The 24,666-nt window shown below is 37.2% G+C and overlaps 1 protein-coding gene across 2 annotated transcripts in view; it reads left to right on the top strand.

The window, feature by feature from the left end:
- ZFAND3 (zinc finger AN1-type containing 3) overlaps positions 1 to 24,666 on the top strand; it is a 102,146-nt gene that overhangs the window by 48,457 nt on the left and 29,023 nt on the right. The window contains exons 3-4 of one of the 2 annotated variants that reach the window (XM_031060599.1): positions 5,227 to 5,406; positions 16,191 to 16,256. In XM_031060599.1, coding sequence (XP_030916459.1) covers positions 5,227 to 5,406; positions 16,191 to 16,256 — 246 coding nt within the window. The remainder of the gene's footprint in view (positions 1 to 5,226; positions 5,407 to 16,190; positions 16,257 to 24,666) is intronic. The other variant, XM_031060605.1, reaches the window with a different exon arrangement.

Genomic DNA, 24,666 nt, shown 5'->3' with positions numbered 1-24,666 from the left:
GGTCCTTATTCCTGAGTGATAAATACATGTAATTGCAGCTCTGTTGTCTCAGTGTTTGCCACTCTTGCAGATGCATCTTTTTTATTTTGCCTTTGTAAAACTTCTGTGCTTATTTGAAAAGACAATGAAATGCTTATGAAAAACTCAATATATGCAATATGCAAAGCTCAGTGTTATTTGAAATGTATTAATAATGTGTTGCAATTTTTAAAAGTATAGCAATCATAGAGGATAACTTAGCATAAAGAACTCATTTCAGTTTTTCTTCATGAAGAAGAAAAGCTGAAAAAATGAGAAAATGTTGTATTTATGAATAAAATCCCAAAGAGGCTGAATAACTTTCCTGTATCATACATGCTTATAACTCTAAATAAAGTTGTTTTACAGAAAATCACCTTTCTAGTATTTTTACTGTTTAATTCTTTTAGTACTTTGTACTGTGAAAATGTTGAGATCTGCTGATAGTTCATATAAGAATATACTGCAATTGTAGTTTTGTACTTTGCAGTCTAATATATTTTATTTATATATTTATAAATATAATTTACTGTAATTAATGCATACCTCTGATACCTTTTTATGACTTTGTTTGTCACCTCTTAATGCAAATGCTTGTGCATATTCTATGGTGCATTCCCCTAATAGCCAGATATCTGTGTTTATTCTTCAAGTGGGCTAATGCATCTTTCTGTCTGCATGTTATTTAAAAAGAAAAAAAGCTAAAACTTCTCTTTCCAAGTGGAGTTTTATTGCCAGACCATTCCTGGAGCTCTAGGTTACATTCAGTATGTACTGAAAGTGGAGGTTTTATCCATCTCACCTTATTTTATTATGCAAAAAGTAGTTATGTATGAATGACACTTGAAATGCCTTCAGTAAGCTATGAACCAGAGAAGTTAGTGAAGAGTTCTCAATAGGTGAATGAAATCTTTGGGCCTTTCAGTACTATTCCCTGGCCATATATGAACAGTTTCTCTGTTCTCAGTTCTGTGAACAGACACATGAAGAAAAGAAAAAAAAGGCCATAACTTGAAGATTTCACAGTAGCAGTTTCAATGTCATAACATTTGTTACTTCCCATGGAGTACTCTCAGAAAGCAGTTCCTTTTAATTTTGGAGCTGTTTTCTGAGAAGAATACTACAAGTCTGTTGTGTACATTGGGATACTAATGGACTGGAGACATTTGATGTTAACATTAATTTATGCTCTGTAAAAGAACAAGTTGTTCTGGGAATAAAAAACATGCAGATTGTGCATTTAATGCAGTGTAAGAAGCTAACACTCTGCAACTAACCTTTTTGCTAGCTCACGTTGCTAAGTTATGGGAACTGTAGGATTGAAGAGTAAGGAAGTGTAATATTTCTTATCGGTTAAAAGAATTACTTTAAAGACTCTGATTTTCTTCCCTTAGCAAGCTGTTTACTCTGACCCCTCTTCCATCACGTATTTGAATGAACTTATTCTTTTTAATTAAACATCTGTTTTAGGTCAGAGAATAGGAATTGTTTGTAACTTAGACTCTCAAAAAAAAAAAAAAAATAAAACCCAAAAGGAGATTTTTGGAGATAGCATGATGTCTTATGCCATAGCAAGAATGCAGATGAAGAAACAGTCTGGCTTAGTGCTAAGTCATTTCATGTAGTACTTTGACATGCCTGTCTTTTTCAGAAGAAATGCTTTGTGATATGCAGATAATGTTCATACTTACCATTTGCCTTAAGTTTTAACTGACTGTAATCACAGAGGTTACCAGAAGCTGTGAAGGGTCATTTCCTGCTTAGTCACAGAGCCCTTAATTAAGCAAAAGTCCAGAACTCAAGATTTTCTTCAGTATTTTATTGGATATTGATGGCTAAAGAAGGCTACATACTGAAATTGGGACTGTCTGATTTCCTGTGTCACAGAATCAAGTATTTTAGGGGTGTAAGGGGTTGGATGTCCTAAATATTTGTTCTTGAGGCAATGGATGAAATGAACATGTTGGGAAGATGGGCTCTTGCAGGTTGCTCACCATAGCTTGGTAACAGTAACTGGACAACTGAGCTTGAAAATTTTAGGGCTGTGCAGAAAGTGTGATTTTGTGTGGCAACTCCAGTTTTATGGGCTAGAATCAGAAGCTGTAAAGGCAATGGCTTTCATTCGTTATCTTATTAATAAAAATGGGCAAAAGATTGTCCTGCAAAAGAAGGTCTTACCTGAAGTCTGGAAACAAATGCAACTTCTTGCCTTCCTTTAGTCTAAGCTATTAGAATGCATTGTATATATAGAATATGAAGTGATTGAATCATGTCTGTCCATTCACATAGTTGTTGTTTTGCTTACAAAGAAATACTAAGCAACAAAACAAAAATAACACTCTTAGTATTAATATCCAGTGCACGAGAGCTCTGAGATATGCTGTTCTTGCTCAACTATTTGAGATACTGGGTGTGTAACCATTGAACTCAAACAAAAGGATTTTGGAGCTTGAAGCAGCTGACAGCTGTTTATTCTTAGCAGCTTTTCTACCAAGCAGTAATAGTTTATTGAAAGTATTTCATGCATTTTATTGATAGATCTTTCCCTCTACTATTTCCCCATGTTTGCAGGAAAGAGCAAATTTTCATGGGTTATTTTGATGCTGACTCCACCATATTGTAAACAACAGGATACTTTGCAGTTTAACAAAAAAAAAAAAAAAAAAAAACAACCAACCAAACTCCACAGCCACCCCAAAAAGCCCCAAAAACCAAACCCACCAAATATGAAGGCAGTGGAGAAAGGGAGACAATGTTGAGAGGAAAAAGAATACATCTTTTCGAACAAATGGAGAAGGCTTGTGTTAAAAATTGCAAAGATGCATTTCATTAACTAGGAATGGGCAGCGCAGGTTTTGTGGACTTTCAGTCAACCTTGTGCATTTTGGCACAGATTTTGCTAGTATAGTGACAGTCTCAGGAAAAATTAAAAAAAAATAAAGTGTTTCTCATGCCTTTCCAATTAAATAGGAACTTCTACATATGGTGATTAATGTCTTGCCAAGTCTTGTTCTGGTTTTTCCTTGTTGAGATTATTAGGTGAGGTCATTGTTCTGTCAACAGAATTGCATTCTGATTTTAATCAGAATAAAGCTTACCTTTCAAAACTTGCCAGGGTCTTGCCTGTATCATGTGTGTATTTTTGTTTTATTTGTTAAGCATTTAAGGCTTAACTGGATTTATTCAGGCTCAGCTCTCCTGGAAATACTATATTGCTTGCAGAAGAGCAAGGTGATCTGCTAGTTATTTGTGTTAATGAGAGTTCTGGTTTACAGAAGCCAAATGCCCCCCAATACATGGATGAAATTCAAAGGCAAGCTGCAGTTACAGTTCTTGTGTTTGGGTGCTTGGGATCATCAGTCGTAAGGCTTTTCTCAAGTACTGTTGTCTGTAATGAAGAAGGGGCTAAAACAGGGGCAGGAGGTGTTCTTGTGTTCCACTCAACTGAGCAGGCTGAAACTTTTTTGAAAGTTAATTGATTTGCAGTCTGAGTAAAAGTTCTGAACAGGAGGTCATGGGTTAAGGGAGGCAAAGAGCATTTCACTGCCATGGTGGACTTTGCTGCTGCAGCAGCTCTGAACTGTTAAAATTGCAGCAGCTGCCTGATTGTGGCTGGTGCAGAAAAGTGTCTGAAGCCTTCTTGATTGTACAAACACACAAATAAAATCCAGAAGCCCAGTTTGGGTTAGACTTTGTTGATACCTAGTGAGGCATGAATAGAACATCTCCCTGAGTCCTGTAACTCATCCCCGACACAAAGCTTCCCACTGGTTTTTCAGAGCTGTATTGTGGAGGTGGATGATTTCCTGTCCACCACCTTCTCCCTCCTTCTCCTCATTCTCCCCCTCCTCTTCCCTGGCTTTGAGCTTGCTCCTCTCCTATCTGGACTTCTGTCTGACTCTTCCCCTGCAGAAGTTAAGGTTTAGTTTCTGGCAAATCACTTAAATCCTAAATCAGCATTCAGAGGCTGTTTGACTGTAGTGCTTCCCAATCCCAGTGAGTCATGTTGGCAACCTGTGTTTCTAACACATCATCATCTGCAAATATTTATAGACTGCTCTGTTTTCTTCTCTATCATGACATAATAATGAGCAACCAAATATTGATTTATCTATGTATTTATGTATTGAATAAATTCTACCCTTGTATGTAATTTAGAAAAAATGTACTTAAATACCAAGTGGTGGTGCACTTCAGCTGTCTTTTTACAAGGAATACATGAGAGAACTGGATGCTAAGCGAACCAAAATTCACTTGGTTGGCAGGTGTGCTTCCCAGAAGCAGAGTGTACCAGACTGAAATCCAGTTGTGTAGCTGGTAGACTAATGCTATAATCAATCATATATCAGGACTGCAGATGTGGGAAGAAGCTTCCAGTGGGGAATTTGCACTTGAAAATATTTCCCCTCAAACCTGAATCTGGTTTGGAGGCAAGGTAAGCTGGAGGGTGGCATTTGTCAAACACATGGGATTTGGACTATGGGGGCAGTTTGGAAACAAGTGTGACTTGGCATTTGCTGATAATAAAAGAAAACTTTGAAGCCAAATCGTTTGCACACACCTTCAATGTATTTTAGTGATTTACCTTCCATACCTAACTCTCTGCTCTTAGATCAGTGGGCAGCTTTTAGTGCCAGTGTTGGAGTAAGTGAAGGAAGGAGGGAACACCCCAAACTTCCACCCACTTCCTCCCACACATTCCCCTGCAAATACCCATCAACCGATGATGCAGAGGCAATCCCTCACCAGCTCCCCATGCTAACCTGGCACTGTCTACACTGGCTTTGCCAAAACTGTTTCTGGTGGGATTTTGTATAATAGCAGTGAAAAATGTAATGTTCCCATAGTGCTGTATTACATGCCTTGGTTCTTCCCTCACTGGATGTCTGCTTCCTTTATATTTCTGTACATGCTTTGTGTAAACCCTTTTAAAAATGGTACTGTGTGCTATGGTGAGCTTTGAATATTCTTGGGTGGCTGGGGTAACAAGACCTTCGTATAATTCTGAAAATGCTTTTTCTCCAACAAATAACTTTAAAGTTATTTTAAATCTGAAGTAAAAATTTGAAGGCTGCTGTTTGTATTTATCAAAGTGATGATACCTCTGGCAGTGTTTTGAGCTTATTTTTATTACGTGGGGGTTTTTGCATAAAATTTGATGATTAGACTGAGCAAGTGTGGTGACGTATGAAATCTTGGTTTTGCTAGATTTCCAGAAGAAACAGCCAGACGATGACTCTACTCCCAGCACAAGCAACAGCCAGTCAGATTTGTTCTCTGGGGAAACGAACAGTGACAACAGCAATACCTCTCTAACCACGCAGGCCGCTAACTCCAACCAGCAACTTTTGACAGAACTGAATGTAACTTCACCCAGCAAAGAGGAATGTAAGTGCACGAGTATGTAGTGAAAGCAAAGGAGGCATAAACTTTTTGCTTTGTTCTCAGGTTTATGTTTCACTGACTTCCTCTGGAAGTTATTGCCCTGGCTTTTGGGGTGAAGGAGAAAGTTAGAAGCCATTCACAAAATGGACATTGATGTCTTTAACTAAAGAACAAATAGTTTTTAACGAACTTCACATTTGATATATTGTATTTCATGTATATGTAAGCCATTTGATGTGTGGGAAAGAATTTTATTGTGAGAAATTCCTTCTCACATTAGTGGTAAATTTGTATGTATATTCTAGCATCAACACCGGTATCTTGTGAAATTTGACTTTAAAACACGTTGGTTTTTAATTACTGTGGTTGCACAGAACATTGACTGTAATGTGTGTTTGTCTAGATTGCTACTTGCATACAAATATAACTTGTTTTGTGTGGTAATTTATCTATTCTTTCGTGACCTATCTTTTGTCTTTATTGAACTGTCAGGCAAAAATTCTCTCTGAAGGTAAGTTAGAATGCTTAGCAAACACAGTGAGATAAAATTGACTTTTAAATTATTCTAAACCTCTGTATAAAGTTCATCTTGCATCTAATATATTGAGTTGTAAGATCTGCATTCCACAATCTAAGCTCCAGTGTGTAATTTGTAGCTTCATTTTTCTCCAGTAGTAGATTTATTTTAGAAGGTGCTCTATGGAGAGAAACCCCCTTGAGCTGAGATTACTTTAGGTTGTGGCTAGTGAACAGATCTACACATTGCAGGAATATACTTGTTTTTCAGTAGGAAATTTGCAAGAGCTACTCTGGTTCTTGAACATTTAGGCAACTGCTGGAAATAGCGATGTTGACAAAGCACTAGGACTAGCGCATGTTGCTTTCAGTTGTGTTAGCTATTTGCTTAGGATGGTTTTGCTGAGTTGTCAAAGTATTTATTCTGTGTACAGGTATGAAGAGTTTTTAATTATGCAGGTTGGCTGTGGACAAAGTATTGGACTAACTAAAGTAAAATTTTTAAACTGTAGTGATATTATCTCGCTTGTATTGTGAGTAATACAAGTGCTCAAATGTGGGTGTTCTGTGACGAGTTCTTGTCATAAGACTAAGCTTGCCATGTCACTCTTGTCTCTGCTTTGTGTACACAATTGCTGCTGACCACCCTTCCATCTCTTCCTTCTGTTCAGTGCTTCTTCAGGGGAAACCTGTAGCCTGCTGTAAAAACAAGGCCTTAAAACAAGCTTCCTGGGGAATTCAGGAAAGCACATTATGCTTCAGCAGCACGTTTGGACCTTCACAGTGCAGGGGACTTAGAGCACCTTGCTTGCTTATTAGCCAGTGTCACAGGGTGCTTCTGTAGTGCTTACTGGGTCACCTTTCCTGAAAATTTGTTCAGGTAGAAATGAAATTGTGTTACAACAAAGTGTTTTTGTTGTGACTGAGAAAGATTTGGTAAATGGGAAAGTGATTACAGGAATGGGAAAGAAGTTAAATAGTGTCTTTTGTTGTGAATTACTGTGAGCTTGTGAGCATACACTGAACATGATGGACATTAGGCAGCACAGCCTGCAGAGCATTTGAAAATATTACCTATTAAAAAAACTCTATTTATGACTTCCTGCTGGGATGTTTTTAAGTGAAATATAGTTGAGAGATTTACTTACAGCTCTGCCTTCTCTCACATCCCCACAACCTCTTTAATGAAGCTTAATATCATTTATCAGAAATAATTATGTACAGATGGAGATTTTCTGATGGATAATGACCTCATTGTGCAAGGTTCTTTCCTTTAATGAAGAATGCCCAGACTTAAATGTCTTGTGGATTTTAATTTGAGGTTATCTTTTTCTGTGCAGTATTTATTTATTTTGCAGTACATTCTGTAAAGTATGCACTGCTTTTAGGACAGCTATGTTCTTCAAAGACTGATACTTCTCACTGTGTGTGATGGCATACAGCTGTGTTCTGTTCTGAATAGAATTGTGGTAATTCACCAGAAATCATTGTATGGAATCACTGTGGTAATCCTTATCCAAGTGTGGGAAAATTGATCTAATTGGGAAGGATCCTCATATTTCATTCCACTCACCTCTCTTTCCTTTCAAGATTTTGAGGAGAGTCTTGCATCAAGGCATTTGTCACAGTACTTGAGTTCACAGGGTAAACAGAGGGGACAAAATTGCAGCAAGTCATTTAGGCAATTAAAGTCATTTATGTTACAACAACTGAAGAAAACCATAGAAATCACGTGTTGTAAGACTCATCTTCTGTGTCAGAGAAAGGGTTTTTGTACTTGTTTTTAAATAGTTATTTCCTTTTTATCACAGAATGAATTATATAAGAGAAAATTTCCTTGAACTATATTTTGCAGGAGTTCAGTTTGACAGTGTGCAAGCATTTATGTGGTTTTTTGTTACTGTTTTGATTTTATGTCAGAGTTGCATTTGCATTCCTGAGTGTCCTACATATGCAACCAGGTTGTAGTGACTTTTCCATCTCCCACCAGCCTCAGTTCTGAAGAGCTACCTACCACAACAGCTGCTGTGCCTTCTAATATCTCTCCCCCTTATAGGTGAAAGGTAGTTCTCAGTATTATATTTACAGTCAACAAAAATGTGATAAAAATTTATACCCAGTAGTTCTCAATATTATTACAGTCAACAAAAATGTGTTAAAATTTATACACAGAGACAATGACACAACTTCAGTAATCTTTTTCCCTCCTTCACATGTGTTTGATCTTGTATGATAAATCAATCTACTAATCATTGATTTTTTTAAAAATTCTGTTGAAATTGGTGAGGGGGAATTCTATGGAATTTTTTTTCTTCCCCCTTCACATATACTTCGTGAGTTGCCTGTTTCTTTCCAAAACTTTCAGGTCTCAACAGTTGCAGTAAATTTTCTGAAATAAACTTGCAGACAAAGAGTAATGTTGATATTGATATAGCTCTAGTTAGTCTAGAACTGCATGGATTTTACTGATCCATTTCTTAACAAGTAGTTAAATCAGTCTAACTTTTGTTCTGCTGCTGCTTTATGTGCAGATAAGTTTAATCTGCTCACATTTTTCCTTCCATGTCCTTCTTTCATTTAGGAGCTCCTAATGGTAGTTATTTTAGCATCAGTCACTATATCAGCCAGTTCCTCTGTCAAAAATTTCCCTTTCATATTGGGTGGGCAAGGTTTTTGATTATTTTTAGCAGACAGGAAAAAATGGATTTGACAATGGCCCTCACTTCTCTATGTCCTTACCTTCAGCCACCAGCATTCTTAAAAAAAAAAGGCAGCTTATTAAGCAGGGTTCTATGTATTTTGGTAGAGAAAAGGTCACACTGCACATGAAATAATTTTGCTTAGTTTCAGGCCTTCAATGCTTTCTTTGGGGCTGTCACATCATTTTTCTGTCACTGTATGAGCAGAGCTAAAGCTGGTTCTGTGCAGGTTTGAAATTAACTGTGTTGTTATGTGACAGGAGAAATGTCAATGTGAAGAACACTGACTGTGGCAGCTTGATCAAATTTGGTATTTCAGTAGTTTTTAGCTTCAGCTGACAGGATTTTATTTTAATTGTGTGCTTAACTTTTCTTGGCCTTCTTGAATAGCAAGAACCACAATTGAAAAAGGACAAAAGGAATATCTGCTGTTTCTAAAAGAGTTAAATGCTTTTCATTCCTGTGTTGAAGAATTTATAAGAAGATAAACAAAGATCATTACTGCTGTGAATGTCAGAAAATACGCTGGAGATTTCAGCCCAGAAAGACGGTGATGATCACTGACCACACCTTACCTCTCTGTGGGGGCTCAATTTTAGATGCCCAAATACAGAGGTATTTCATGACTGGATGTCTCTAAATTTTGGCTAGTTTCTGTATACCCTTCAGAACTTGAGCCATTGCACATCAAAATGAAAACACTTTTGTCTCAAACATTTAAATTTGCAAGATAAGGTTAGAAAAATGCTTTATAACATCTTTATTTTATTAAGCATTTGTGTGCTGTGGAAGCACTTGAAGTACCCCCAGTGATGGAGTAATTTTAGTGAAGCTAATGTGCATTAAGTGTACTAGTCCTAGACAAAGATGCAGTAGGCTTCTATAAGAGATATCTGGCAGAAAGGTAAGAGATTGTTTTTCCTACTGCACCGACTGGATGTTTATACTCTGAATTTTATTGCTTGCTGAAGCATGACTGTGTAAAAAGCCACATAGGCTATAGCACTCAAAAAGTAATGGTACTTTCTCTCTTTGGACTAAAATAAAAATATAGGTCATTTTTTTCAACATTGTGAAAAATGGATAAACAAGTGCATTCTTTCTTTGCTTCTTTCTTGCTGAATGGCCTTTTCTCTGACACTATGCAAAAGGTTTCTACCAATTTATAACAACTTCACTGGTTTTGTATTTTGCCTGGATTTGTGAGTAGATTTCTAGATGGCAGCTTTTCTGTGTATGCTCTGAAAATACTTCAGATTTTGAGTTATTATGATGACATCCTTAACTTCAATTTGTGCTTTTTAAGGAGAGTGATTTTTAAAATGACAGTTGTTCTTGGATGTTATTCATTGTATACTTTTTTAAATGACCTGGCTGTGAGAATTCAGCTGCTTATTGCAGTAGGAGTCAGTTTTGTTCTTCCTGTCTTCATTTGTTTTGAGTTTTTTCAGGTTTTTTTCTGGGGGGTGGGGTCTGTGTTTTTGTTTTGTTTTGGGTTTGGGTTTTGTTTTTTCTCCCTAATTCAGTCAGTGGGGAGCTTTGTTCTCTGGCTCATCTCTGACTGACGGTCACATGCATACCCACTTCTGTAACTGGTAAATGTATAAACAGACCAAGCTAGCTGCCTGTTTTTGTCTTGCTTGTCACACATCATTGTAGAAGGTAATTTGCTTTGTTGCTAACCTGATTTATTCTCAATAATGCTGATTTCTGTGTTTTTCTCTGATTCAAAAGAATGCAGTAACTGGTAAAAATGTGCTGGGCTACAGTAAAGCCTACCTGACCCACGTGACCCAGTATTAAATTAAACTTATTCCCAAACATAACTGAGAAACCTGCAACTGGGTGATGGTGAATAATTCTAATTTTCTTTATCAACTCACAAGACTGTCATGGGTTCTTTCTCATTGTAGTCAATTTTGTGTCTTGTATCAAAGCAAGAGTGGACACATCTCTAATACAAGATATGCACCTGTCTGGTTTTTGATGTTATAGGCATTTTTGGGTTTCTATGCCACAGAACAAGAACTAGCTATTTTCTCAGGCTTTTGCTTTTATTAAATTAGATAACAGTAAAAGTTGTTTTACATTGTCTAGGATTTTTTATTTTTAGCCTTGTTTTCATTAGAACGTATTTACAAATAGTCTTTTGGTACTGTTTTTAATGTTAAAATTAACTAACTCGGTTTTTAAATTTGATTATCACTGAATCTGATTTTTTTAAAATATTTGTCACAAAATACATATATTTCAATAGCAATGCAAGCAGTTTTCTTAAGGGAATATGTAAGAATGCTATCAAATGTAAAACCATATTGAATTGAGGCGCTATTTCTTTTGAGAAATGCCACCCATGTTAGGTGCCAGTAGGAGACATAAAGGCAGTTAGAAATTTGAATAAGAAGTGTCATCATCATCTTTTCTTTAGTGAAGATATTTCTGTAAGTTTCCATCTATTCCATACAGTCTCAGTTTCATATAAAGAACATATCTGTATTTTCTGACAAACAAAGGTCTGGCACAAAGATTTATTAAATGAGCACATCTTTCCACATCTGTGGCATGATAATTTTGAAACATAATGAAGACCAGGGATGTTATACCACTGTTAATTATTCCTTCTGATTTATAGTCACTTCACATGCAGAGTAGACCGTGTATCCTAGGGTCCCGTTTATTAGCGTGAAAGGACCCCATGGAACACAAAACAGAAACACAGTCACATTGGAAAAATGTGGGTTAGAGCTGCACAGCTATTAAGGTTCAATAAAATTGTTTATAAAAATGTGATTTAACTGCTGGTTTCAAAAGCACATTGTACAGTTCAACTTACACCTACAAAGTGGGAGAATATAGCATTTGTTACTGAGGAAAAACAGTTTACCCAGTGAGACAATAGTAGGGGAGAAGGTGGAATCTGAATCCGGTCTCCCTTTACTTCCTTATAGTTGTTAAATTTACCATCTATTCAGCAACAAAGCAGTCCAGGTTTTATTTCCTTGTTCAAAAGCTTCATGCAGAAAAAAATCCACAAAAGTACCTAAAGGCTGATTTGTAAAATTAGATTTTAAAAAGAAAACATTTTTATGTGATATTATCTTCTTATCTATGTAGTAATGACATCACTTAGATGATCATGCATCTTACTCATTCTGCAGCAAATAAGCATTTCTTAAGTGTTATAAAGTTCTTCTGCCTTTTTTCCTTAAAGATAGCATAGCCTGTCCGTGCAGACTGAACTTAGAAATTTATGTTTCCTTTTGCGTATGTATTGGTGTTTGTAATCAATTACTGTCTTCATACTCAGTTGTGTAGATTAATTAGATTATGTCTCTCCCAGTTCAGGAAATGTACAACTAGGTTGCTGGTTTGTACTGGTTTCCCAAGGTGGGTTCTTTCCTGTATTGCAAATAGGCATGAAATTGTTCCTGTCCTGGCTAGAACACTTCTCTCCAAGGAAATTCAGCTCTTAAGTATTACCTTCTGCCAGCCTGTTGCATTCAAGGAGTCAGTGGGGCTTATCTGGGGAGGAACCATCACAGTACCAAAAGTTCAAAGAGGAGTTCCTCTGTCTTTACATTACCATGATCAAATATTACTGAGGTTCAGTATTTTTCATGTTTGGCTTGCAGTTTTTGTGGCATCTGAAATAGTTTCAATGTATTACTGTAATTTAGACTTTTTACTCATGTGTTAACTTAGTTTTGCTCCATTCTGCATCTGTTTCTCTGCACAATGTGCTTCTGAGTGCTGTTCAAACCCACCTGATGTGTGTCCTCTGGGCTCAAACTTAGCGCTTCTCCAAACAGCCAAAGAAGAGGGGGTTGAAGACCCTAGTGTTGAGCTTTTTTTCCAGAATAGAAGGCTCTGACTGAGTGGAGTCACTTCACTTTACAGAGTTCAGGAAGGGAAAATAGCAAGTTGCCCTGACTCAGAGATGTCCTCAGGACAAATACTGCTTGGCTGCAGTTAACATAGTTTAGGAAGGGAGATGGACAATGCAGAAGGGCATTCTAAAAGACAATTTAAACATACAGAGTTTAGAATTTAGTCTAGAATAGTCAATAATAGTAATATTAATGTATCAATAGAAATAGAAGCAATATATAAAATTTTACTACTTTGGATAATTAGAGAAATTAGGTTTGAATCTGTTTTTCTAATCAATATATTTTGAGTACAGCTAACAGTAAGTTATGGAAAGCTGTGGATATCAGAAGCCAAAAACATAGTGTACTACATTAACAAGATCTGTTGTATTAATATATGATAAGGTTTAAGTTTTCTTGTTTTTTCCTTTGTTAATTCTATGTTTGAATTTGCAAACTTGAGGATTCTCAAAATTCTCACAATTCTTCTAATTTATTGAGTAGTTTTTAGTATTTTTTTCATTTATAATAATCTTCTCTTGAGATTACATTATCCCTAGGCAGTCACTGCTTTTGTTTGAAAGAGGAGTTGCAAATGTCAGAAACCATACACTGGAAAAAATACGAGCAGTAGCTGTTGTGTTATCTGTTAATTGGATACAGAGTTGAAAGATACTTCTTTTCTCCCATTTTAATGTCTTGTTTGTGTTGAGCAAAAAGAGCTCTACAGCCTTGTGGGTTATGTTAGAAGCTAGACATGTGTGGCCTTTCACTGTGCACTGAAGTGTTTTATATAGCACAGTTAAATAACCTTGAAAAATTTACTTTTTTAACAATGAAAATGCAGATATATCTTGAATCATGCAAAGTTATAAGCCTACCTTTGTGAATAGTCAAGATAGACTGGTGTCCTATTGTTATGACTTCCCTTTTCTTTTTCACACACAGAATTTTTATCAAAGCTGTGAGAAATATACTGTCCTGTTTCAAACAGTACAACGATGCTGGAATTAGCGCAGTTATGTGTACCAAAAGATTCCATGTAGTGACTTCCACATAGAGCTGCACAGCCAAGCCCACAGCACTGAATTATGCATTACATTTTTAATGGTGGAACAAAAGGAGTAGCAGAAGGAAATGCAGCAAAGTACGTGCTGCCTTCACTGGTTATTGGGCACTAGTGTACATTCATGCAAATCCCAGGATACTCTTTGTTGAAACTCTGGTGCTGTGCTATACAAATCAAAGCTGTATGGAAGCCATACCTAATGAGGGAAGAATAAATAGCAGGAAAACTCTGACAAAGGCAAGTGCAGAATGCATACCAACTTATTGTATTTTAGAGAGTGAGAAATAAAGTTCTTACATTTGGCTGGATGCTGAAAGTATCAGCTACTGTAAATATTTACTTTGCAATAATTGAAAGGATTAGTCTTATTTGTTAGTCCACAGTGATGATGCCTCTCACTGTCTATTCAGTGAAAACTGGGAGAATGTAACTAAAATTATCTACAGAAGAGCTGCTGCATTTTAAGAGGCAGCTGCATCTAAAGTCAGTTCATTGAAATTCTGTACCCTGTTGAATTTATTGCTTACACACATTTTATATTGAAATCAAATACTTGGTGTCTGAAAGTAGAGACTGACTTAACAGACCTGCTCTGTGGGTTTTTTGAATATGCAGAAGGTTTCACTAGAAAACTTGGTAAGGATTCTGTTTCAGTATTGATTTTCTTCCCCAAATGCACCAACCCCTACACTAAGCATCTTTTGAGCCTTTTGCAACAGTAGTACTAACATAGATCAAGTTAACTTTTTCTAGGCCAGAATATAAAAAAATTGAAAATATTATGGTGTAAAAATTATTTCTGCTTACTTGACCATTTCTGGTTGTTGAGAAGAGGTTGTTGCTTGCCAATCCTGTCAGGCTTGAAGCCAATACCACTTTGGTGATACCAGGATGCTTGATCCATCCATCCACCCAGGATGCTTTATTTTTGCCTAGGAAAGGACCCACCCCAGGACTCCCAGTCCTCCTCACTGCAAAAGCAAGCTTGTCTCTTCTCATATGTGACTTGACCCTGCATAGAGTCCCCACCACTCTCCTCCCCTTACCTGTGCAGTTCAGCCATTTCTCACCAGCTCCCTCCTTGCCAGCCTGGAGAATCCAGCAGTGCCTTGCATCACTGTCTGTAACATCTGCCAGCTATCCTGTTGCCTGTCACAAGCAGCAATTTCTTATGTCAGGTTCAATAGTTTCCCATATCCTGCAGGTTCCCTTAACCACTGACAGGCCCTGATGAGTGCCCTCAGTGTTGGCCTGCAGGCCAAGAATTGGCTTCTTAGCCATTGTAACCACCCATTGAAAGATTGCCCGTCGCACAGGTGTGAAATGGTGTGTGTTGCTGGAGGAACTTGTTGGGAGAACAATAAACTCATCAAGTTTATTGGTTCTTCTCTAGAAAATTGAGTGTAAAACTCTGTTCCCAAGTGGACTTCATTGAAATCAAATGCAACGAAGAAAGTTACTCATGTTTTTCCCCCTCAACTGCAGATTTATTTTTTTTAAGAGTTACAATGCTATGAGTATTTCAAGGTAGACAAAATTCCTGAGACCTGAAACTTCGTGAAAAAGAGAAATAAAGGAAAGCTTCAAGGGGGAGCATCATAGAGAGCAGCAGAAAGAAACACTTTACTAACAAGCCAGCCTTGAAAATACTTGAAAAGGTAAAAGCATTTCCACAGTCACACTGCTGCTTTCCAGATGTGCAAAGACTGGGGGAGGAAAAAAAGGGAAGAAGTATTTTTAGTATTTTTCAGTGCATGAAGACTTAATGTTAAAGGTTATCCTGTTATACTAACCTCTGTTGTATTGCCAGCAAGTATTACTATATCACCAGCCATTTAGTGCAAACTTGATTATTGGTATTTTGATAGCCAAACTCTAGTAGGTCTAACTCAATTTCAGGCTCTCTACCATCTTCCCATTTATAATATTCAATTTTCAAAGCTATGATGTGTATTAACATTGGCAGTGCTACTGTCAATTTGTCTTGGCTTCTCTGCATGGAGTTTATTTTTATTTATTTATTTTTCCTGCAAGTCATTGTGTACACTCAATTGGTTGCTATTTTAACAAGATCTCTGGAGAACTCCTCAAAGATGATGCATGTTAAGAAAAAGGCAGAAAGCAATTTGCTACCAAGCAGATACCAGATGAGTGGGCAAGAGTCCAGAGCTGAAGAACCTTAAACATGGAAGAGAGCTTGTTAGCATATGCTTGTGCCACACTTAGAACACATAATGAGAACAAGATCAGAGGCAAAGTTGTTATCTCACTGGAGTCAGTAGCAAGATTTGATATCAGAGAAGTGATCACTTTGTCCCTTGTGTCACTTGTGGGTCACTTAAATACATTTCTAGCATTGCAGTTACGGTGTATATTTTCCTAAAAATGCCTCTTGAAATATTTATAAAGTATATTTTAAAAGTGTAACTTTGTCCCAACTTTTCATCTTTTTTTTTTACCACCAGACATTCACATTCAACTGGGAAAAAAGTACTGAGTAGAACTACTTCCATATGTGCTCTCCAAAGACAAGTGCTCCTCCGTGTTTTTTATGTTCTTAAGTATAATCTTGATGTGGTTGTAAATGTTAAATATAGGTGGTGTTTTGAGACATACAATCTTCTCTGTTTCCAGGTGGGCCATGCACAGGTACAGCTCATGCCTCGTTAACCACACCAACCAAAAGATCTTGTGACTCAGGTATGTGTTTTGTGGGATAAAGAAATTAGGTTTTGCATTATATTTAGCAGTTATAGTTTAAAAGAAAAGGGTAATAACCATACCTGGCAAATGCCAAATGAAAATAAATATTGTTACTTTGCTGACAGAAATGTACATATAAAAGGATTAGTATGCCAGATAGTTCATCTGAGAATCCTGTTAAACATAATTCTATAAATACATTCTGTTTTCAGTTAGTCTTTGTAAAAACAAGACGTACAGGAGTAATCAGTTCAAGTCTAATGATTGTGCCAGTGTTCTGGAAATCCTGCCCTTGAAATGCAAAGTATTGAGTAGAAAACTGTTCTGAGTACATTGACTTTCCCTGATTGAAGATGCAGTATAGACAGCTGATCTTTGCTTTGAGACTAAATTTTACCTGCTTTGGGTCCTTTTGATGCCTTTATTTCTATATGCAGGATGTAGATGGATAATGTCTCACAGAGCTGGTATTAGGAGTGACTTGTTAGGTCATTGCCAGGCTGAAGTCACTGCTTCTGAATCAGATCTGTCCTGAAGAACCACACCTGCACTCATTCAGTCAGGCAGCCAAGTTACCTGCGCTGGCTCGAGCCTTCTGCAGGCTTTGGTTTTGTGTGGATTAAGGAGAACTCACACGATTCTTTCCACCAGGACCACTCTTGGAAGCCATAATCTCCTGGGGAGCAGCAGGTGTGTAGGTGGTGGTAATGTTCTCGCAGTCGGTGTTTCCAAAATAATTTTTGCCTATATTTGCATTTATGTGCAGAAAGGAAGGGTATTCCAGTTTGAGTAAGGGCCCTTGCTCTTTAATGAATTCAAGGGAAGTTTCCTCTGAAGTCATTCTTTGAAAATGTCTTTCTAGTTACTGTTTGAGCTGAGCTGTAGTTGTTCCATAGGTGAGTGTTGTTAGCTTGCAGCAGATGTGTGGTGATACAAGTTGGCTTGTTCTGCAGTGAAGGAAGGTTTACAGAGAAGCTTCATTAGTTTGCTCTTGCTGCAGAGGCAGACTTCTCAAGTAGCACATGATAATCTATGACAGTGAGTGTTTTTTGCCGAAGAACTGAGTTTGGAACTGGAAGATAGTTCTTCAAAACAGGGAGACTCGATTTTCTTTCCTGAGTAGCCATGGATGTGTATCTAAACAAGATGGAATGTTTGCCACTCTATCCCTTGAAAACGAATCTGCTTTGCTCACGGTATTTCTAAATTGTATTTTCTTTATATGTTAGCTGTTTTAATGTTTAGCTGGTTTTCATGGCAGAGTAATTGAAAAGCTTGCTGTGGTGCTACAGATGCAGTAAACTGAGAGTACTGTTGGAAATTTTTGTGTGTGCGTGCTTAGCAAAAAGAAATGTAAGTTCATTATTTGGAGTGTGAAATGGCACCAGTAAAAGCTCCTTGGAGAAAAGCGGATGAAAGCACAAGACATACTGAAAAATGACTTGGCTAACTTCACTCAGTAGTTCTTTTATTTTTAGTTTGTGCTCTTGTTTGGTCTGTACATGCTTTTATGTTTTTCATTTAGTGTGTTTTGCAAGAAAAGGAGGAGATAGCCTTAATTTGATACTACAACTTTAATCTTCAGTCAGCTAAATCTACTGTTTTTGAATTACCTCAATTTCCCCTGTGGTTCTTACATTATTTGCTCAGTAATCTACATATTATCTTTATAGTCCCTTACACAAATAAACCTGGTACCAGGAGTTATTCTTCTTCTCCAGATCTTGAATTTTCAGCAAACTTTCATCTTTAAAATAGATTACCATGTTGTCATGGGAATTGACAAGAAAACATTGGCTACAAAATATTACCCAGAAATGCTGTGACATCTTCAGGCATGAGCAGCATACTGTGTAGGTGAACATTTGTCAGGGTTTAACCACAAGACCAAAACACAGCCCCATTATCTACTGTGAAGAAAATTAACTCTATCCCAGCCAAAACCAGCACATTCTTTCACACTAGAATCACTTCACCTTCCCAAGAAGCTACTTAAATGATGCAAGTAGTATTTGTCAACACTACACATTGTTTATAAGCCTATTTTCTTTAAGTATCCTATGTTTCTTATGCTTGGAAGGGCTTTGAGGAAAAAATGTTGCATTGGATTTTATCTGTGTAGTTCTGTTCACCCTTCAAGCATAGTTTTTCCCCAAAGTTCCCTAGATCAGCATTTGAGACAGAAAATTAGAAAATTGACCTACTTATTTTATATGTAAGTTTCCATCAGAATATTAAGGAAGGAGATAAACCTTTCATATTTTATCAGCATGAATGTAACAATTGAAGAAAGATCAAAACAATAAATCTGCCAAGGTAAAGGAGAAGTTCTCATAGAGAAAAAAGAGATTTTACCTAATGTACTTGTCAACCTGCATGCTGTAAGAGCTGTTCTGATAAAAAGTAGTATTATGACACCAAATAGTGGAGATTTTCCTTCTGTTCACCAGAATTATCGCTGTGGTAAAAGTATTTCTATTCCAGTGTACCCACAGGACAGGGATTATAATGAAAAAAATGAATAAAGCCTTGCAATCATTAGTTTGGATGATGCCTCAAAGGCTTCTGAGCACTGGCAGTCTGAAGATTTTGTAGGCAGAAAGATGGGGCTGTGTGGCCCAGTGTATAGCTTATTATGCATTTTGATTTGTTTCCTAATGGTTGGGTAATGTGATGATTGATGGCAGGTACTGGGAGGCTTCCTCTAGTACAGGCATCCACATCCCATTTGTATCAGGTGCCCATGTTGGGAAATTGCAGTAGCAAGTAGCATATTACGCTTGTTTTTCTTCTGTACAACTTTAATGATGATTTACTACACAACTCTAAACAGCCAGATTTTATAACATTTTTATGCAGCTTAAAGGAAACTGGAAAAAATTGATGGAACTCTCTGAGTATGCTCACTTAACTTTTAATTGTGCAGCAGAGAAGGTGGTAGAAACAGGCAGATAAAATGTGGTAATGATACAATCAATTCATACATTATATTCATAAAGTTGGTGAGGTTTTGAGTACTTTATTTCTCAGTAGCAGTTCATCAGAGATGTGCATCTGTAATATTTTGTATAGTTATATGTGTAGATAGCTCACATTTGATGCGAATATCTGTTGTAGATTGGTGTGATGGTGTTTATATTGTACAAGATGAGACTATGTCTCTTCTCTGTGTGTTTTCTAGTTTAAAATTTGAGTCTAGAAGATGGAAATAATTATTTCACTCCTTGAGTAAAGTGCTTAAACAGGGCTGTGGTCCTTTTTGAAGTTTTGAATGTATTGATGTTCTTGTACTAAGATATGTGCTTACTTGTTACGGTGCCAGGAATCCAAATACATTGAGGTTGAACCTCCACAATTGAGAGGACAGCCTTTGAGGAGTTGTAGGAAGGTCAGTTTATGAAAATAGAAGTACACAGATTTTGAACCTGAGCTAAAACCATGAGATCATTATATTGATATGATCATTTCTTTAATCAATCTTTATGTGTTGAGTAAGGACAAAAGGACCTCATACACCACTAATTAGATTTTCTTTTTTAATTGCTCCAAAGTGTTAAGCTCCTGAGCAAAAAATACACAAAAGATTGCTGAAGAGGGCTTTATAGCACTAAACCAACTTTGAGGTCTGTTTTTCATTGGTGTTTCAAGGGACTATTAAGGTGTTCTTTAGTGTTTGACTTCTGGAGGGCATTGTGTTGAAATCCAGCCTTCTTGGAGCTCTCTCACCAACAGGAAAGTGATGATAGAACAGCCTTTGAGCAGCATAGTAAATCACCCAGCCCTAGCAATAATAGTGCCCATTAGGGATGCTCTTCCCCCTCCCTCTGCTCAGTTTCCAGCTGCACTAATAGAGCAGCACATCAAGCAAGGCTGTAAATAAAAGTTACAACCTAATAGGTGGGTGCTGAAGTGGAACGGACGGGAGCTGAGGCATGGAGGCCTTATTGCTGCTCATCAGCAATTACAAACAGGATGAAGTGCCTGGGACTGGCACTGATGTGGCAGGAGCTGATGGAGGCTGGGGGATGACACCAAACTGTGATCTATTGATGGATGGTGATGGCTTTTTACTGCCTCAGCTTATTGCCTACTTCTGTGACATGCTGGATTGTCTGTTCCGTGCTCCCATATCTATCTGGATGGACAGATTGGTTTCCTCTCCTCCTGGTTACCTAGGAGCCTTCTCTAAGTGTTATGATTATTGTAGATTAAAATCTTCCTAGTGGTAAGGATCATAATAGTCATAGCAGTAAACAAAATTAAGGACTTGCTCTAATTTTGTGATTTATTTCCACTATTGCCTTTCTCAGCTTTACAAGGCCCTCCTTGTTCATTAAAAATAGTGGATATGGTTCACCTGAACTTTCTTTTACACTGAAGACATCCCATGATTTTAGATTAATTGAGTTAGTTGGAGAATCCAAAGAGATGGATTTGGGGTCAATACATCAAAAAGTTTGTTAAAAGTCAGCTATAGCTGTGATGATCCTTGCCTCTGAGTTTGAAAACTTCAGCTGTTCCTGGGAAGGTTTATAAGAGCTTGTTAGCACACAATAATTGGTAATATTTTTTTTTTGTAAAAAAGTCTTTCTTGATTTTTATCTGTCACAGTCTAGCACATTTCTGTGCTAGACGTCTAAATCATTGCTTTACTAAACTGCAGTGAAAAAAATGCCTTGAATTTTAGTCCGTATTTGCTTTGAACTAAACAGAAGTTTTGCAAGCATCTTCATAGTTCATACATTAATCACTCATGCTGTTTACTTTTGAAGAGAATTTTCTTCCAAGTCGTGGAAAAAACACAGCATTCAGAAATGAAAAGATATGCAGCAGCATGACAGCATATGAAAACAGTGACTCCTGTCCCTGTCTATTCAGTACAGGCAGGATAAAATAAATAGATTATTTTTCTATCATCTTATGATATTAGGACAGGAATACTTTTGCTGCTGTGTTAAAGTACACTAAAGTAAGATGAATGGAAACTTTTCACAGTATTACTTTGAAATTAACTTTCACACTTAGTGCCTCCTAGGTGTACCTTTTCTTTGCATTGATCATCAGGTGAGGAAGCTAGATAGCTGAGGTGGCCAAAGGGATTAAAAATGTATCGTGGCTGTGAAAGCCCTCTTTCACATGCTGTATAGATAAATTACAAATACTTAACAGACATGCCAGTAATTTTTATTTAGGATTAACTCCTTTTTCTTACCCGTCTGTTGTAGTCATTCTTGAAAGGACTGTTGGCTTTAAGAAATAAAATTAATGTTGTGGAATAAGATAAATAGATAAACATGATAACTTACATGGTTATTAATGTTTCCCATTTTATAACATTATAGTCCCAAAACCCCTACTAACTGAGATCAATTCTCTTAAGACCATGTAAGGCAGAACATGATCTCCAAGAAAGGAAACTCCTGGGTTTAAGAACTGTTTAATAATTAAAATAATAATAAATCATAAAAAAAGGAAAATAGCAAAAAGGAGAGAGAAATAACCAAGTTTTGCCATCCAGTTCCTGAGCCGCAGCCCCTGACCAGTTTCCCCTGACCGGTTTCCCCCTGGTTTATATGCTGATCATGACACCATAAGGTATGGAACACCCCTTTGGACAGTGGGGGTCAGCTGTCCTGGCTGTGTCCCCTCCCAGCTTATTGTGCCCTCCAGCCCTTCTCACTGGTGGGGTGAGATGAGAAACTGAAAAGCCCTTTACTCTGTGTAAACACTGCTTAGCAACATCTAAAACATCAGTGTGTTATCAACATTATTCTCATCCCAAATTCAAAGCACAGCACTGTACCAGCTACTATGAAGAAAATTCCAGTGGAAACCAGGACACTGTGTCATGCAGAAAGAGGGATTTGGTATATGCTGGTGTGAGTGGCAGAAATGTGCAATAATTCAGGTAGATTTTGGTTATTCAGAGGTTCATAGTTTATAAGAATCAACCATTTTTTCCGTGGTGGGGAGGAAAAAACCCCAACCCAGTAAAATAGAAGTAAAACACAGTAATCAGAATCTCTCTGTGGCTGGGGAAGAAGGGCCTCCTGGCCTGTGTAACCTCCCAGCAAGTGCTGACACATACACACCTCTGTGTACCTCACAGTTCTCCCCACTCTGAGGTCAGTTCAAGTTCAGCATCCTAACAAAAAATGTCCTCCAAGTGCTTAAACTGTTATTCCCACTAACTTTATTTATCCTCTCAAATCACCCAAATTCGTCTTCTTTTATCCTTTGTGCAGTTCAGATAAGCCCTTGAAACTTTTTTATACTTCACTAAATAACCCCTTTAAGACTTTCTGGGTTTGTGTAAGTCCATTTCTCAGCTTTCACATTTCTTTATCTCTTTTTGCTGCTTTTGTTTCAAATTTTTCATCTGTTTTAAGTTCCAAATTCTGAGTCCCATGAAAAAGAACAACTTGGAGGAAAATGTACTTGGGTCAGTAGGGCAGGATGATCTCTTGAGAGGAGTTCACATTGAATTGTCAGCCAATAAGGAAATTATTTTGAATGTCAAACTAAAGGTACCAGATGATAGGAATAAACACTGTGTGGATTAACTGTGTTAGGAACAGTATAGCTGGCTGATTAAGGGAAGAGATTTTTCCCCTCTAGTTGGCACTGGAACAGGTAGCCACAGAGGCTGTGAAGTCTTAGTCTTTGAAAATTTTTGAAAATGCACCAGGCCCTGAGCAACCTGATCCAATTTCTTTGATGTTTTACTCTGCACTGCGCAGGAGGCTGGACTGCATGACCTCCAGAAATCCCTTCTAACCTAATTTTTTCAGTGACACTAATGGAAAAAAAATATGATATGAGTCTGAGAGATACTTAGTCTAACCTCAGTAGCATTCGTAGCACTTAATGAGAACTGAGGTCTGGAAGTACAGGCAAGCATTTAGTGCCTCAAGCACTTCAAGCTTTGTGGAGAAGAGCCAGGAGAGAGACTCTTGGAAAGGTGGGAGGGTTGGGAAGGCAAAGCAAAGATCTGGGAGAGCAGTCCATGCAGCGGCATTCTCTTGGGCCATGAGCTGACAAATGACCTGTGCTTTTGTAAATGAGACTCTCCTGTCCTGAAAAAAACATATACTGCTGCCCTCAACATCTTCTCACTGCATTTTCTCTATGGGCTGGTTGGTGAAATTGTTGCCAAATACAAAACTATGCAATTTAAAAGTCATTGTCTTTTAAAATTCAGATATTATCACCTCTTTTTACCAAAGTCTTAGGGAATTATGACAAAGAATTTGTCTTCAGTTTGTTGAAACTGAAGAGTGAATATTATGTCCTTTATGTATATTTTGATTAAAATGAAACAGCTTTACCTTGATTATTTTTTAGTGGTTTCATGCCATGTTTAGTTTTCCGAACTCTCAAGATCTCTATGGTCAATTAAGTGAGCTCTGACGGTAGGTATATACTATGAAAGAATATACATCTATTACCCTTACTTAACATTGCTCTCCCTAGAGTTCTGAACTCCTTGTTTTATAACCACAGACTGCTGGAAAAATTGCATATCATTGTGATGATGTTCACTGGGGTTTTCGGGTGAGGTGAGAGACGAGAACGTTGACTCCATGTTCAGAAGGCTTGATTTATTATTTTATTATATATATATATATATATATATATTACATTATAACTATACTAAAAAGAAAAAGAAGGAAAAGTTTCCAGAAGGCTACCTAAGCTAAGAATAGAATAGGAAAGAATGATAACAAAAGCAGCTGGTTCTGACCGAGAGAGAGAGCCAGCTCTGCCATGACTGGTCACTGAATCAAAACATCCACACGAGACCAATCACAGATCCACCTGTTGCATTCCACAGCAGCAGATAACCATTGTTTACATTTTGGTTCTGAGGCCTCAGCTTCTCAGAAGGAAAAATCCTAATTAAAAGGATTTTCACAAAAGATGTCTGTGACATATCATAACTTTAAACAAAGCACATCCCCTTTAATTTCAAGGGTAAAGAAATCAGGGTTGTATGTCTTGCATTTCTCACCTACACTCTACTGGAAGAGGATTTGGGGAGCCTAGAGTTTGCTTTAATTTTGACAGTATGGAGAATGTCACAAAGAATAGTTGAGATCATTAACTTTAAAGACCTGGCTCCTGTCAGGTTGAAGAATTGAATTGATTTTACCTCAGCAGTCAGCTTCTTGATCTGATTTGTTCAGATCAGACAGCTTCCTTACAGGTATGCTTTAGCAAATGATACAGATAATTTTAAATTTATAATTATTAACTTATAATTTGTAATTTTAAAACTGTTACTTTACTGCACTGGAGATTTTTAAAATTAAGTTAAGCATTAAATAACTGGCCTGAAATAGATTTGAAACAAATAGCTACTTACATTCACTTTTTAATTCAGGTTGTTTTGTTGTTTTTACTACTT

The sequence above is a fragment of the Geospiza fortis genome, unplaced genomic scaffold, assembly GCF_000277835.1.
Source record: "Geospiza fortis unplaced genomic scaffold, GeoFor_1.0 scaffold41, whole genome shotgun sequence".
Taxonomy (NCBI): Eukaryota; Metazoa; Chordata; class Aves; order Passeriformes; family Thraupidae; genus Geospiza; species Geospiza fortis.
The sequence above is the reverse complement of the archived record's forward strand: the minus strand, read 5'-3'. Positions and strand labels throughout refer to the sequence as shown.